Here is a 13,867-nt window from a genome sequence, read left to right as displayed (position 1 = left end):
CCAGTAATCCCATTTTTCACCCCATGTTTTTCCATTTTCCTCCCAGAACTGTCCATGTCCAATGTCACCGCCCAGGTCACCGGTCCCACACTGACCATTTCCCATAATTAACCCCATTTTTCCCCCAATAACTCCATTTTTTCCCATTTTTTCTCCATTTTTTCTCCATTTTTCCCATTTTCCCCCATTTGCCCCCATTTTCCCCCCAGAACTCTCCATCTCAGATGTCACCGCCCAGGTCACCGGTCCCAATAACTCCATTTTTCCCCCATTTCCCCCATTTTTCCCCTCAATAACTCCATTTTTTCCCCATTTTCCCCCATTTTTCCCCTCAATAACTCCATTTTTTCCCATTTTCCCCCATTTTTCCCCCCAGAGCTCTCCGTCTCCGATGTCACCGCCCAGGTCACCAGGCCCAATAACCCCATTTTTTCCCATTTTCACCTGTTTTTTCCCCCATTTTTCCCCCCAATAACCCCATTTTTCCCATTTTTTCTCCATTTTTTCCCATTTTCACCTTTTTTCCACCCATTTTTTCCCATTTTTTCTCCATTTTTTTCCCATTTTCACCTTTTTTCCCCCCATTTTTCCCCCCAGAGCTCTCCGTCTCGGACGTCACCGCCCAGGTCTCGGGTCCCTCGGGGCAGCCGGTGGCGGCGCAGGTGGTGCCCGGCGCCGGGGGCACGGTCGGGGTCCGCTTCGTGCCGCAGGAGACCGGGGCCCACCGGGTCAGCGTCAAGGACCGGGGCCAGCACGTGCCCGGGAGCCCCTTCCAGTTCACCGTGGGACCCCTGGGAGAGGGCGGCGCCCACAAGGTCCGGGCTGGGGGGCCCGGGCTGGAGAGGGCCGAGGCCGGGAGCCCCGGTGAGCACCCCGGAAATGGGGAGGGGGGCACCGGAAATGGGATGGGAGACCCCCGGTGAGCACCCCGGAAATGGGGAGGGGGCACCGGAAATGGGATGGGAGACCCCCGGTGAGCACCCCGGAAATGGGGAGGGGGGCACCGGAAATGGGATGGGAGACCCCCGGTGAGCACCCCGGAAATGGGGAGGGGGCACCGGAAATGGGATGGGAGACCCCCGGTGAGCACCCCGGAAATGGGGAGGGGGCACCGGAAATGGGATGGGAGACCCCCGGTGAGCACCCCGGAAATGGGGAGGGGGGCACCGGAAATGGGATGGGAGGCACCGGAAATGGGGAGGGGGCACCGGAAATGGGGAGGAGGACACCGGAAATGGGATGGGGCGCCGGAAATGGGGAGGGGGCACCGGAAATGGGATGGGAGGCACCGGAAATGGGGAGGGGCGCCGGAAATGGGGAAGGGGCACCGGAAATGGGATGGGGGATGCTGAAAATGGGGGGGATTATTGGGGTTTTTGGGGGGGTTTTTGGGGTCCCCTGACCCCGTTTCCCCCGTCCCCAGCCGAGTTCAGCATCCGGACCCACAGTGCTGGGCCGGGGGTCTCTGTGTCCCTATAGGGGTTTTTGGGGTGGTTTTTGGGGGTTTTTGTGGTTTTTGGGGTGGTTTTTAGGGTTTTTGGGGTGGTTTTTGGGGTTTTTGGGGTCCCCTGACCCCATTTTTCCCCGTCCCCAGCCGAGTTCAGCATCTGGACGCGCGAGGCCGGCGCCGGGGGTCTCTCCATCGCCGTCGAGGGGCCCAGCAAGGCCGAGATCGCCTTCGAGGACCACAAGGACGGGTCCTGCGGGGTCTCCTACGTGGTGCAGGAACCCGGTCAGTGCTGGCCTTGTGGGGTTTTTATGGGGTTTTTATGGGGTTTTTATGGGGTTTGGGGTTTTTATGGGGTTTTGGGGTTTTTATGGGGTTTGGGGTTTTGGGAGGGTTGGGGGTTATTGGGGGGTTTGGGGGTTTCTTTTTGGGTTTGGAGTTTTTATGGCATTTGGAGGTTTATGGGGTTTGGGGTTTTTATGGGGTTTTTATGGCATTTGGGGGTTTGGGGCTGTTTGGGGCAGAGTTTTGGAGTTTTTTGGGGTCAGACCCTTCCCCTAACCCCAAACCCCTCTCAGGTGACTCCGAGGTGTCGGTGAAGTCCAACAATGAGCACAGCCCTGAGAGAGGGAACAAAGCTGAATTTTAGGGGATTTTGAAGCAGGGATTTTTGGAGTTTTGGGGGTTTTTGGGGTTTTTTGAGCGGGATTTTTGGGGTCAAACCCCCTGCCCTGACCCCAACCCAGGTGACTCCGAGGTCTCAGTGAAGTTCAACGAGGAGCACATCCCTGAGAGAGGGGACAGGGAGGGGACAGAGCTGAGTTTTAGGGCATTTTTGAGTGGGATTTTTGGGATTTTTGGGGTGGGATTTTTGGGATTTTTAGGGCTTTTTTGAGCGGGATTTTTGGGATTTTTGGGGTCAAACCCCCTGCCCTGACCCCAAACCCCTCTCAGGTGACTACGAGGTCTCGGTGAAGTTCAACGAGGAGCACATCCCCGAGAGAGGGGACAGAGCTGAGTTTTAGGGCATTTTTGAGCGGGATTTTTGGGATTTTTAGGGTTTTTTGAGCGGGATTTTGGGGATTTTTAGGGTTTTTGGGGTGGGATTTTTGGGATTTTTGGGGTGGGATTTTTGGGGTCAAACCCCCTCCCCTTACCCCAAACCCCTCTCAGGTGACTCCGAGGTCTCAGTGAAGTTCAATGACAGCGCAGCCCCGAGAGAGGGAACGAAGCCAAATTCTGGGGGATTTTTGGGATTTTTGGGATGGGATTTTTGGGATTTTTGGGCTCAAACCCCCTGCCCTGACCCCAAACCAGGTGACTCCGAGGTGTCGGTGAAGTTCAATGACAGCACAGCCCCGAGAGAGGGAACAAAGCTGAATTTTAGGGGATTTTGAAGCAGGATTTTTGGGATTTTTGGGATTTTTGGGGTGGGATTTTTGGGATTTTTAGGGCTCAAACCCCCTGCCCTGACCCCAAACCCCTCTCAGGTGACTCCGAGGTCTCGGTGAAGTTCAACGAGGAGCACATCCCCGAGAGAGGGGACGGAGCTGAGTTTTAGGGCATTTTGGAACGGGATTTTTGGGATTTTTGGGGTTTTTGGGGTGGGATTTTTGGGATTTTTAGGGCTTTTTTGAGCGGGAGTTTTGGGATTTTTGGGGGGGGATTTTTGGGATTTTTGGGCTCAAACCCCCTGCCCTTACCCCAAACCCCTCTCAGGTGACTACGAGGTCTCGGTGAAGTTCAACGACAGCGCAGCCCCGAGAGAGGGAACAGAGCCGAATTTTAGGGCATTTTGGAACGGGATTTTTGGGGTTTTTGGGGTTTTTGGAGTGGGATTTTTAGGATTTTTTAGGATTTTTGGGCTCAAACCCCCTGCCCTGACCCCAACCCAGGTGACTCCGAGGTCTCAGTGAAGTTCAACGAGGAGCACATCCCTGAGAGAGGGGACAGAGAGGGGACAGAGCTGAGTTTTAGGGCATTTTTGAGTGGGATTTTTGGGATTTTTGGGGTGGGATTTTTGGGATTTTTAGGGCTTTTTTGAGCGGGATTTTTGGGATTTTTGGGGTCAAACCCCCTGCCCTGACCCCAAACCCCTCTCAGGTGACTACGAGGTCTCGGTGAAGTTCAACGAGGAGCACATCCCCGAGAGAGGGGACAGAGCTGAGTTTTAGGGCATTTTTGAGCGGGATTTTTGGGATTTTTAGGGTTTTTTGAGCGGGATTTTGGGGATTTTTAGGGTTTTTGGGGTGGGATTTTTGGGATTTTTGGGGTGGGATTTTTGGGGTCAAACCCCCTCCCCTTACCCCAAACCCCTCTCAGGTGACTCCGAGGTCTCAGTGAAGTTCAATGACAGCGCAGCCCCGAGAGAGGGAACGAAGCCAAATTCTGGGGGATTTTTGGGATTTTTGGGATGGGATTTTTGGGATTTTTGGGCTCAAACCCCCTGCCCTGACCCCAAACCAGGTGACTCCGAGGTGTCGGTGAAGTTCAATGACAGCACAGCCCCGAGAGAGGGAACAAAGCTGAATTTTAGGGGATTTTGAAGCAGGATTTTTGGGATTTTTGGGGTGGGATTTTTGGGATTTTTGGGCTCAAAGCCCCTGCCCTGACCCCAAACCCCTCTCAGGTGACTACGAGGTCTCGGTGAAGTTCAACGAGGAGCACATCCCCGAGAGCCCCTTCGTGGTGACGGCCTCGGCCCCCAGCGACGCCGCGCGGCGTTTGACTGTTTCTAGCCTTCAGGTGAGGCACCTGGAGACCCCAAACACCCCAAAAACCCCAAAAAAACCCCAAAAAACCCCAAAAACACAACCACAGAGCTGGGGGGGGGGCACGGCCAGAGCAGCACCTGCAGGGCTGGGGGAGGTTTTGGGGTTTGTAGGGGAAGTTTTGGGGTTTGTAGGGGAAGTTTTGGGGTTTGCAGGAGCAGATTTTGAGGGAAAGTTTTGGGGTTTTTAGGGGCAGATTTTGGGGAGCAGATTTTGGGGTTTATAGGGGCAGTTTTGGGGTTTATAGGAGCAGATTTTGGGGTTTATAGGAGCAGTTTTGGGGTTTTTAGGTTCAGGTTTTGGGGTTTATAGGAGCAGATTTTGGGGTTTGTAGGAGCAGTTTTGGGGTTTTTAGGAGAAGTTTTGGGGTTGTTAGGAGCAGTTTTGGGGTTTGTAGGGGGAGTTTTGGGGTTTTTAGGGGAAGTTTTGGGGTTTGCAGGAGCAGATTTTGGGTTTTTAGGGGAAGTTTTGGGGTTTGTAGGTGCAGATTTTGGGGTTTGTAGGGGAAGTTTTGGGGTTTTTAGGAGCAGATTTGGGGTTTGTGGGGGCAGTTTGGGCGTTTATAGGGGAAGTTTTGGGGTTTGTAGGGAAAATTTTGGAGTTTGCAGGAGCAGTTTTTGTGGTTTATAGGGGAAGTTTTGGGGTTTTTAGGGGCAGATTTTGGGGTTTGTAGGGGCAGATTTTGAGGGAAAGGTTTGGGGTTTTTAGGAGAAGTTTTGGGGTTTGTAGGGGCAGATTTTGGGGAGCAGATTTTGGGGTTTATAGGGGCAGTTTTGGGGTTTATAGGAGCAATTTTGGGGTTTTTAGGTTCAGGTTTTGGGGTTTGTAGGAGCAGATTTTGGGGTTTTTAGGAGCAGTTTTGGGGTTTTGTAGGGGCAGATTTTGGGGTTTATAGGGGAAGTTTTGGGATTTGCAGGAGCAGATTTTGGGGAGCAGATTTTCGGGTTTGTAGGAGCAGATTTGGGGTTTTTAGGAGCAGATTTTGGGGTTTTTAGGAGCAGTTTTGGGGTTTTTAGGAGCAGATTTTGGGGTTTATAGGGGAAGTTTTGGGGTTTGTAGGGGCAGATTTTGGGGTTTGTAGGGGCAGATTTTGAGGGAAAGTTTTGGGGTTTTTAGGAGCAGTTTTGGGGTTTTTAGGTGCAGATTTTGGGGTTTGTGGAGGCAGTTTGGGCGTTTATAGGGGAAGTTTTGGGATATTTTAATCAGAATTTAGGGGTTTTTAGGAGCAGCTTTTGGGGATATTCAAATCCGAATTTAGCATATTCAAATCATCAATTAGCATATTCAAATCATCCATTAGCATATTCAAATCAGCTTTTCGGGTATTTTAATCAGAATTTAGGGGTTTTAAGCAGCTTTTGGGATATTCAAATCCGAATTTAGCATATTCAAATTTGTCATTAGCATATTCAAATCAGCCATTAGCATATTCAAATCAGCTTTTCGGGTATTTTAATCAGAATTTAGGGGTTTTAAGCAGCTTTGGGGATATTTTAATCAGAATTTAGCATATTCAAATCATCCATTAGCATATTCAAATCAGCTTTTTTGGGGTTTTTGCCCGGCCCTCGTGGGGTCTCTCTCGTGTCTCTGATAAAGGCTTTGAACAGGGGGGGGCCGGGGGGGTTTAACGGGACCCAGCGGCCCCAAAAAACCCCAAAAAAGCCCCAAAAGTGGGGGCTGGGCTCCCCCCTGGCTGCCGTTAAACCCCTCCCCCCCCAAGGTAAGTGGGGTCCTGGGGGGGCCCCAAAAACCCCCAAAAAAACCCAAAAAATTCGGGATTTTGGGGCTTTGGGGGCTCCCCCAGGGCTCTCAGGGGAGGATTTGGGGTTTTTGGATCCCCCCCAAAAAAATTTGGGGTGAGGATTTGGGGAGGGGGAGGGGGGGGGTCGTGTTTGGGGGGAATTTGGGATTTTCTGATTTTCCCCAAATTTTTGGGGTGAGAATTTGGGATTTTCTGATTTTCCCCAAATTTTTGGGGTGAAGTTTGGGATTTTCCAATTTTCCTCAAATTTTTGAGGTGGGAATTTGGAATTTTCCAATTTTCCCAAATTTTTGGGGTGAGAATTTGGGATTTTCTGATTTTCCAATTTTCCCCAAATATTTGGGGTGAGGATTTGGGATTTTCCCCAAAATTTTTCCAACTTTTTTGGGGTGAAGTTTGGGATTTTCCATTTTTCCCCAAATTTTTGGGGTGAAAATTTGGGATTTTCTGATTTTCCCAACTTTTTGGGGGTGAAAATTTGGGATTTTCCAATTTTCCCCAAATATTTGAGTAAGAATTTGGGATTTTCTGATTTTCCCAAATTTTTGGGGTGAGAATTTGGGATTTTCTGATTTTCCCCAAATTTTTGGAGGGGAATTTGGGATTTTCCAATTTTCCCAAATTTTTGGGGTGAAAAATTTGGGATTTTCCAATTTTCCCAAATTTTTGGGGTGAGAATTTGGGATTTTCCAATTTTCCCCAAATTTTTGGGGTGAGAATTTGGGATTTTCCAATTTCCCCCAAATTTTTGGGGTGAGAATTTGGGATTTTCCAATTTTCCCAAATTTTTAGGGGGGGAATTCGGGATTTTCCAATTTTCCCCAAATATTTGGGGTGAAAATTTGGGATTTTCTGATTTTCCCAACTTTTTTGAGGTGAGAATTTGGGATTTTCCAATTTTCCCCAAATATTTGAGTAAGAATTTGGGATTTTCTGATTTTCCCAAATTTTTGGGGTGAAAAATTTGGGATTTTCCAATTTTCCCCAAATTTTTTGGGGGGTAAGAATTTGGGATTTTCCCTCCCAAAATTTTTTTGGGATGAAAATTTGGAATTTTCCAACCTTTCCCAAAAATATTTGGGATTTTTTGGCTTTTTTGGGGGGACTTTTTTTTTGGTATTTTTTGGGAAATTTTGGGGGAATTTTTGGGGGAATTTTTGGGCTTTTTTGGGTTTTTTGGGAGGCGTTGTTGGAGCATTTTTGGGGGGGTTTTTGGGGGGTTTTTCTTGTTGTTTTTCAGTTTTTTTGAGGTTTTTTTTGTGTTTTTGGTGGGGTTTTATGGGGTTTTATTTGGGGATTTTTGGGGGCATTTCTTGGAAAAATTTTGGGGTTTTTTTTTCCTTTCTTTGTGGGGTTTTGGGTTTGTTTTGGTTTTTTATGGGGATTTATTTTGTGCCTTTTCTGGGTTTTTTTTATTTGTGAGTTTTTTTGTTTCTCTGGGTTTTTTTTGGGTTTATTTGCTCTTTTTAAGGGATTTTTTTAGGGTTTCTTTGCTTTTTTCGAGGCGTTTTTTCTTTCTTTGGGTTTTTTTGGGGTTGGGTTTTTTGAGGTTTTTTTTCTTGTTTTTTCTCTTGATTTTGGGGGTTTTTTTGAGTTTTTTTTTGTCTTTTTGTTGTTATTTTCTCTTTTTTGGGGGGGGGTTTTGAGGGTTTTTTTGTTGTTTTTGCTCTTTATTTTTAGGGATTTTGGGGATTTCTTTGGGTTTTTTTCTTGTTTATTTTTTTTCTCTTTCTTTGTTTTTTTTTGGGTTTTTTTTTGTTTTTTAGGTGATTTCTTTGGGGTTTTTTTAATTATTTTTAGGGATTTCTTTGGGTTTTTTTTTCTTGTTTTTTCTCTTTGGGTTCTTTGCATTTTGTGGAATTTCTTTGGGTTTTTTCCTTGGTTTTTTCCTCTTTCTTTGGGTTTTTTTTTTTGTTTGTTTTTGTGGAATTTTGGGGGTTTTTTCCTGGTATTTTCCTCTTTCTTTGTGTTGGTTTTTTTTTGTTTTTTCGGTGATTTCTTTGAGGTTTTTTCTTGTTTTTTTTTTCTCATTGGGGTTTTTATTTTGTTGTTTTTGAGGGATTTTTTTGGGTTTTTCCTTGGTTTTTTTCCTCTTTCTTTGGTTTTTTTCTTTATTGTGTTTTTGGGGGATTTCTCTGGGTTTTTTATTGTTTTTTTTCTCTCTCTTTGTTGTTTTATTTTGTTTTGTTTTTGAGTGATTTCTTTGGGTTTTTCCTTGGTTTTTTCCTCTTTCTTTGTTTTTTTTTTATTTTGTTTTGGGGGGATTTCTTTGGGTTTTTTATTGTTTTTTTTTCCTCTTTCTTTGTTTTTATTTTGTTTTGTTTTGTTTTTGAGGGATTTCTTTGGGTTTTTATTGGGTTTTTTTCTCTTTCTTTGTGTTGTTTTTTTTTTGTCTTTTTTAGGTGATTTCTTTGGGTTTTTCCTTGGTTTTTTCCTCTTTCTTTGGTTTTTTTTTTTGTTTGTTTTGGGGGGATTTCTTTGGGTTTTTTATTGGTTTTTTTTTTTATTTTGTTTTGGGGGGATTTCTTTGGATTTTTCCTTGTTTTTTTTTCCTCTTTCTTTGTTTTTATTTTGTTTTGTTTCTTTTGAGGGATTTCTTTGTGTTTCTCTCGGTTGATTCCTCTTCCCCTCACGTTCTCTTTGCTTTTCCTCGATTTCTTTGGCCTTTTTTTGTTATTTTTTTTATTATTTCCCCCTCTTTTTCCTTTTCCTCCCCCATTTCCCCATTCCCCACCCTTTGCTGTGTTCCCCTGCCTGTGTGGGGTGGCTCCCCCGGGGTTTTTTGGGGTTCCCAGGGCCGTTTTTGGGGTGTCTGACCCCGTGTTCCCCCAGGAGTCGGGGCTCAAGGTTCACCAGCCGGCCTCGTTCGCCGTCAGCCTCAACGGGGCCAGGGGGGCCCTGGACGCCAAAGTTCACAGTCCCTCGGGGGCCCTGGAGGAATGCCACATCTCTGAGGTCACCCCAGGTGAGGGACACCCCAAAAATCCCCGAAAAAATGGAGTGTTCCTACAAAAATCTGCTCAATTCCCATCAAAATCGGCAAATTCCGCCTCAAAATCGGCAAATTCCACCCCAAAATCGGCAAATTCCACCCCAAAATCTGCCCTGTTCTGATCTCCTGGGGCAATGTCACAGCCCTGAGGTCACCCCAGGTGAGGGACACCCCAAAATCTGGAGTTACACCCCAAAAATCCCTGAAAAATGGAGAATTCCTACTAAAAGTCACAAATTCCAGCCCAAAATCGGCAAATTCCACCCCAAAATCCACCCCATTCCCATCCCCTGGGTGGTGCCACAGCTCTGAGGTCACCCCAGGTGAGGGACACCCCAAAACCTGGGGTTGGACCCCAAAAATCCCTGAAAAAATGGAGAATTCCTACTAAAATTCACAAATTCCAGCCCAAAATCAGCAAATTCCACCTCAAAATCCACCCCATTCCCATAAAATCCTGCCCTGTTCCAACCTTCTGGGTGGTGTCACAGTTCTGGGATCGCTCCTTGTGAGGGACACCTCAGGGACCCCCCAAAACCTGGGGCTGGACCCCAAAAATCCCTGAAAAAATTGAGGGTTTCTACAAAAATCTGCAAATTTCACATTAAAATTGGTAAATTCCACCCCAAAATCGGCAAATTCCACCTCAAAATCCACCCCATTCCCACCCCCTGGGTGGTGCCACAGCTCTGAGGTCACCCCAGGTGAGGGACACCCCAAAAATCCCCGAAAAAATGGAGTGTTCCTACAAAAATCTGCTCAATTCCCATCAAAATCGGCAAATTCCGCCTCAAAATCAGCAAATTCCACCCCAAAATCCACCCCATTCCCACCCCCAGGGTGGTGTCACAGCTCTGAGGTCACCCCAGGTGAGGGACCCCCCAAAACCTGGGGTTGGACCCCAAAAATCCCCCAAAAAATGGAGAGTTCCTACAAAAATCTGCTCAATTCCCATCAAAATCGGCAAATTCCGCCTCAAAATCGGCAAATTCCACCCCAAAAATGCTCCATCCCTGGGGGCTCTGGGTGGTGCCACAGCTCTGAGGTCACCCCAGGTGAGGGACACCCCAAAATCTGGGGCTGGACCCCAAAAATCCCCAAAAAAATGGAGAGTTCCTACAAAAATCTGCAAATTTCACATTAAAATTGGTAAATTCCACCCCAAAATCGGCAAATTCCACCCCAAAATCAGCAAATTCCACCCCAAAATCCACCCCATTCCCATCCCCTGGGTGGTGCCACAGCTCTGAGGTCACCCCAGGTGAGGGACCCCCCAAAACCTGGAGTTACACCCCAAAAATCCCCGAAAAAATGGAGAATTCCTACAAAAATCTGCAAATTCAAGCCCAAAATCTGCCCTGTTCCCATAAAAATGGGGTTCAGGGATGATTTTGGCGTCTTTGGGTTAATTTGGGGGTTTCAGGTTCAATTTTGAGGGTTCAGGTTTAATTTTGGGGTCCCTTTTCCCCAGACAAATCCGCTCGCAGGAATTTGGGATTTCTGTAATTTCAGGGATAATTTTGGGGATAATTTTGGGCTTTCAGGTTAATATTGGGGTCCCTTTTCCCCAGACAAATCCACGCACAGAAATTTGGGATTTCTGTAATTTCAGGGATAATTTTGGGCTTTCAGGTTTAATTTTGGGGTCCCTTTTCCCCAGACAAATCCGCTCGCAGGAATTTGGGATTTCTGTAATTTCAGGGATAATTTTGGGGATAATTTTGAGGGTTCAGGTTTAATTTTGGGGGTCCCTTTTCCCCCAGACAAATACGCCGTGCGCTTCATCCCGCTGGAATTTGGGATCTCTGGAATTTTAGGGACAATTCTGGGGTTTTGGGGATAATTTTGATGGTTCAGGTTTAATTTTGGGGGTCCCTTTCTCCCCAGACAAATACGCCGTGCGCTTCATCCCGCGGGAGAACGGCGTCTACTCCATCGACGTGAAGTTCGAGGGCTCCCACATCCCCGGGAGCCCCTTCAAGGTCCGGGTGGGGGAGCCAGGCCAGGCCGGGGATCCGGGCCTGGTCTCGGCCTACGGGCCCGGCCTGGAGGGCGGCACCACAGGTATGGAATTTTGAGGGAAAAAATGGGAATTTTGGGGGAAAAATGGGGGTTTAGGGGATGAGAGAGTGTGAGGGGCACCACAGAGGGGGAAAAACTGGGAATTTTGGAGAAAAAAAATGGGAATTTGGGAGGGATCTGGGACAGGCCGAGGATCCGGGCCTGGTCTCGGCCTACGGGCCCGGCCTGGAGGGCAGCACCACAGGTACGGAATTTGGGGGAGGAAATGGGAATTTTGGGGAAAAAAATGTGAGTTTAGGGGATGAGGGAGTGTGGGGAGGCAGAAGAGGTGTGGAATTTTTGGGAAAAAATGGGAATTTGGGAGGGATCTAGGACAGGCCAAGGATCTGGGCCTGGTCTCGGCCTACGGGCCCAGCCTGGAGGGCGGCACCACAGGTACGGAATTTGGGGGAGGAAATGGGAATTTTGGGGGAAAAAATGTGAGTTTAGGGGATGAGGGAGTGTGAGGGGTCACCACAGAGGGGGAAAAACTGGGAATTTTGGAGAAAAAAAATGGGAATTTGGGAGGGATCTGGGACAGGCCGAGGATCTGGGCCTGGTCTCGGCCTACGGGCCCGGCCTGGAGGGTGGCACCACAGGTATGGAATTTTGAGGGAAAAAATGGGAATTTGGGGGAAAAATGGGGGTTTAGGGGATGAGAGAGTGTGAGGGGGCACCACAGAGGGGGAAAAACTGGGAATTTTGGAGAAAAAAAATGGGAATTTGGGAAGGATCTGGGACAGGCCCAGGATCCGGGCCTGGTCTCGGCCTACAGGCCTGGCCTGGAGGGCAGCACCAGAGGTGTGGAATGTGAGGGGAAAAATTGGGAATTTGAGGAAAAAAATAGAATTTGGGAGGTTATGGGGCTGCGGGCACTGCAGGTACTGGGAATTTGGGGGAAAAAATGGGAATTTGGGAGGGATCTGGGACTCAGCATACAGTCCTGGCCTGGAGGGGCAGCACTAGAGGTGTGGAATGTGAGGGGAAAAAAATGGGAATTTTGGGGAAAAATGGGAATTTAGGGGATGAGGGAGTGGGAGGGGGTAGAACAGGAGCAGAATTTGGGGGGAAAAATGGGAATTTGGGATGGATCTGGGACAGGTCAGGGATCCAGGCCTGGTCTCGGCCTACGGGCCTGGCCTGGAGGGTGGCACCACAGGGACAGAATGTGAAGGGAAAAATTGGGAATTTTGGGAAACAATGGGAATTTGAAGGTTCTCAGTGGGGCCTGAACCCCCTCCCCGTGGAATTTGGGGTTCAGACTTCTCCTTCCGTAGGATTTGGGGTTGGATTTTGGGATACGTTATGGTGGGATTTTGGGGGGGTCTGCATGAACCCCATGGAACTTGGCCCCCTTTCCCCCCCCACCCCAAATGTGAATTTTGGGGTGTCCCCTCAGGCTCTCCGGCCGAGTTTGTGGTGAACACGTCCAAGGCTGGCCCGGGAGCTCTGGCTGTGACCATCGAGGGTCCCTCCAAGGTGACCATGGAGTGCCACGAGTGCCCCGAGGGCTTCCGGGTCAGCTACACGCCCATGGCCCCCGGCAGTTACCTCATCACCATCAAATTCGGGGGGCCCCACCACATCGTGGGGAGCCCCTTCAAGGCCAAGATCACCGGTGAGTGATGGGGATGGGGGGGTTTAAATGGGGTCTGGAGGAGAATTGGGGGGATTTAAAGGGGGTTTTTGGGGGGTTTTGGGGCTCCACCACATCGTGGGGAGCCCCTTCAAGGCCAAGATCACCGGTGAGTGATGGGCAAGGGGGTTTAAATGGGGTTTGGGGGGGTTTAAATGGGGTTTGGAGGGGTTTAAATGGGGTTTAGGGGTGTTTAAAGGGAGTTTTGGGAGGTTAAAGGGAGTTTAGGGGGCTTTAAAGGGGGTTTTTGGGGGGGTTTTGGGGAGCCCCTTCAAGGCCAAGATCACGGGTGAGTGATGGACAGGGGGGTTTAAATGGGGTTTGGAGGGTTTAAAGGGGATTTTGGGGGGCATTAAAGGGAATTTGGGGGGAATTGAGGGGGTTTCAAGGGGTTTGGGGGGGTTAAAGGGGGTTTTGGGGCGGGTTGGGGGTGTTTGGGGAGATTTGGGGGATTTAACAGAGGCTTGGGGAGAATTGGGGGGTTTGGGGGAGAATTGGGGGTCTTTGGAGGGGATTTGGGGGAGAATTCTTAGGATTGCAGTTCAACCCCTGCTCTCAATACCCACCCCTTAATTTTTCATCTTCCACCCCAATTTTTTCAACCTCCCACCCCCCGGAATTTTTCCCATTTCAACCCCAACCTTCCACCTTTCCCCTCTCCGTGATTTTTTCCGAGTTCCAACCCCCAAATTTTGGGGTTTTTTTGGGTTTTTTTTTCCCCGTTTTAGGGCCACGCCTGGTGAGCAGCCACAGCCTCCGCGAGAGCTCCTCGGTGCTGGTGGACTCGGGGGGCCACGGGGGCCCCACCCCCGCCCCCACCCCTGCCGGGGCCCCCCCGGGACCCCCCAAATTCTCGGATGCCTCCAAGGTGGTGGCCAAAGGCCTGGGGCTCACCAAGGGCTTCGTGGGCCAGAAGAATTCCTTCACCGTGGACTGCAGCAAGGCCGGTGGGTGGCGCTGGAATCTGCTGGGGTGGGCACAAAAATGAGCCAAAAACCAGCCTGGAATGGTCCTAAAAATCATCCTGGAATGGTCCTAAAAATCATCCTGGAATGGTCCTAAAACCAGCCTGGAATGGTCCTAAAAACCATCCTGGAATGGTCCCAAAAACCACTCTGGAATGGTCCTAAAACCAGCCTGGAATGGTCCAAAACCAGCCTGGAATGGTCCTAAAAATCATCCTGGAATGGTCCTA

At 48.9% G+C, this 13,867-nt stretch overlaps 1 protein-coding gene across 1 annotated transcript in view; it reads left to right on the top strand.

Annotated features, from left to right (window-relative positions):
* The window catches only part of LOC136570951 (filamin-A-like), a gene marked incomplete at its 5' end in the record, with an annotated part of 35,830 nt that overhangs the window by 19,549 nt on the left and 2,414 nt on the right, over positions 1–13,867 (top strand). Inside the window, 7 exons of the mRNA XM_066571374.1 lie at positions 598–864; positions 1,595–1,732; positions 4,077–4,192; positions 8,816–8,948; positions 10,863–11,039; positions 12,436–12,654; positions 13,401–13,619. Of these exons, the coding sequence (XP_066427471.1) occupies positions 598–864; positions 1,595–1,732; positions 4,077–4,192; positions 8,816–8,948; positions 10,863–11,039; positions 12,436–12,654; positions 13,401–13,619 (1,269 nt within the window). The remainder of the gene's footprint in view (positions 1–597; positions 865–1,594; positions 1,733–4,076; positions 4,193–8,815; positions 8,949–10,862; positions 11,040–12,435; positions 12,655–13,400; positions 13,620–13,867) is intronic.

The sequence above is a fragment of the Molothrus aeneus genome, unplaced genomic scaffold, assembly GCF_037042795.1.
Source record: "Molothrus aeneus isolate 106 unplaced genomic scaffold, BPBGC_Maene_1.0 scaffold_437, whole genome shotgun sequence".
Classification (NCBI taxonomy): Eukaryota; Metazoa; Chordata; class Aves; order Passeriformes; family Icteridae; genus Molothrus; species Molothrus aeneus.
This window is presented reverse-complemented; position numbering and strand designations above follow the sequence as displayed.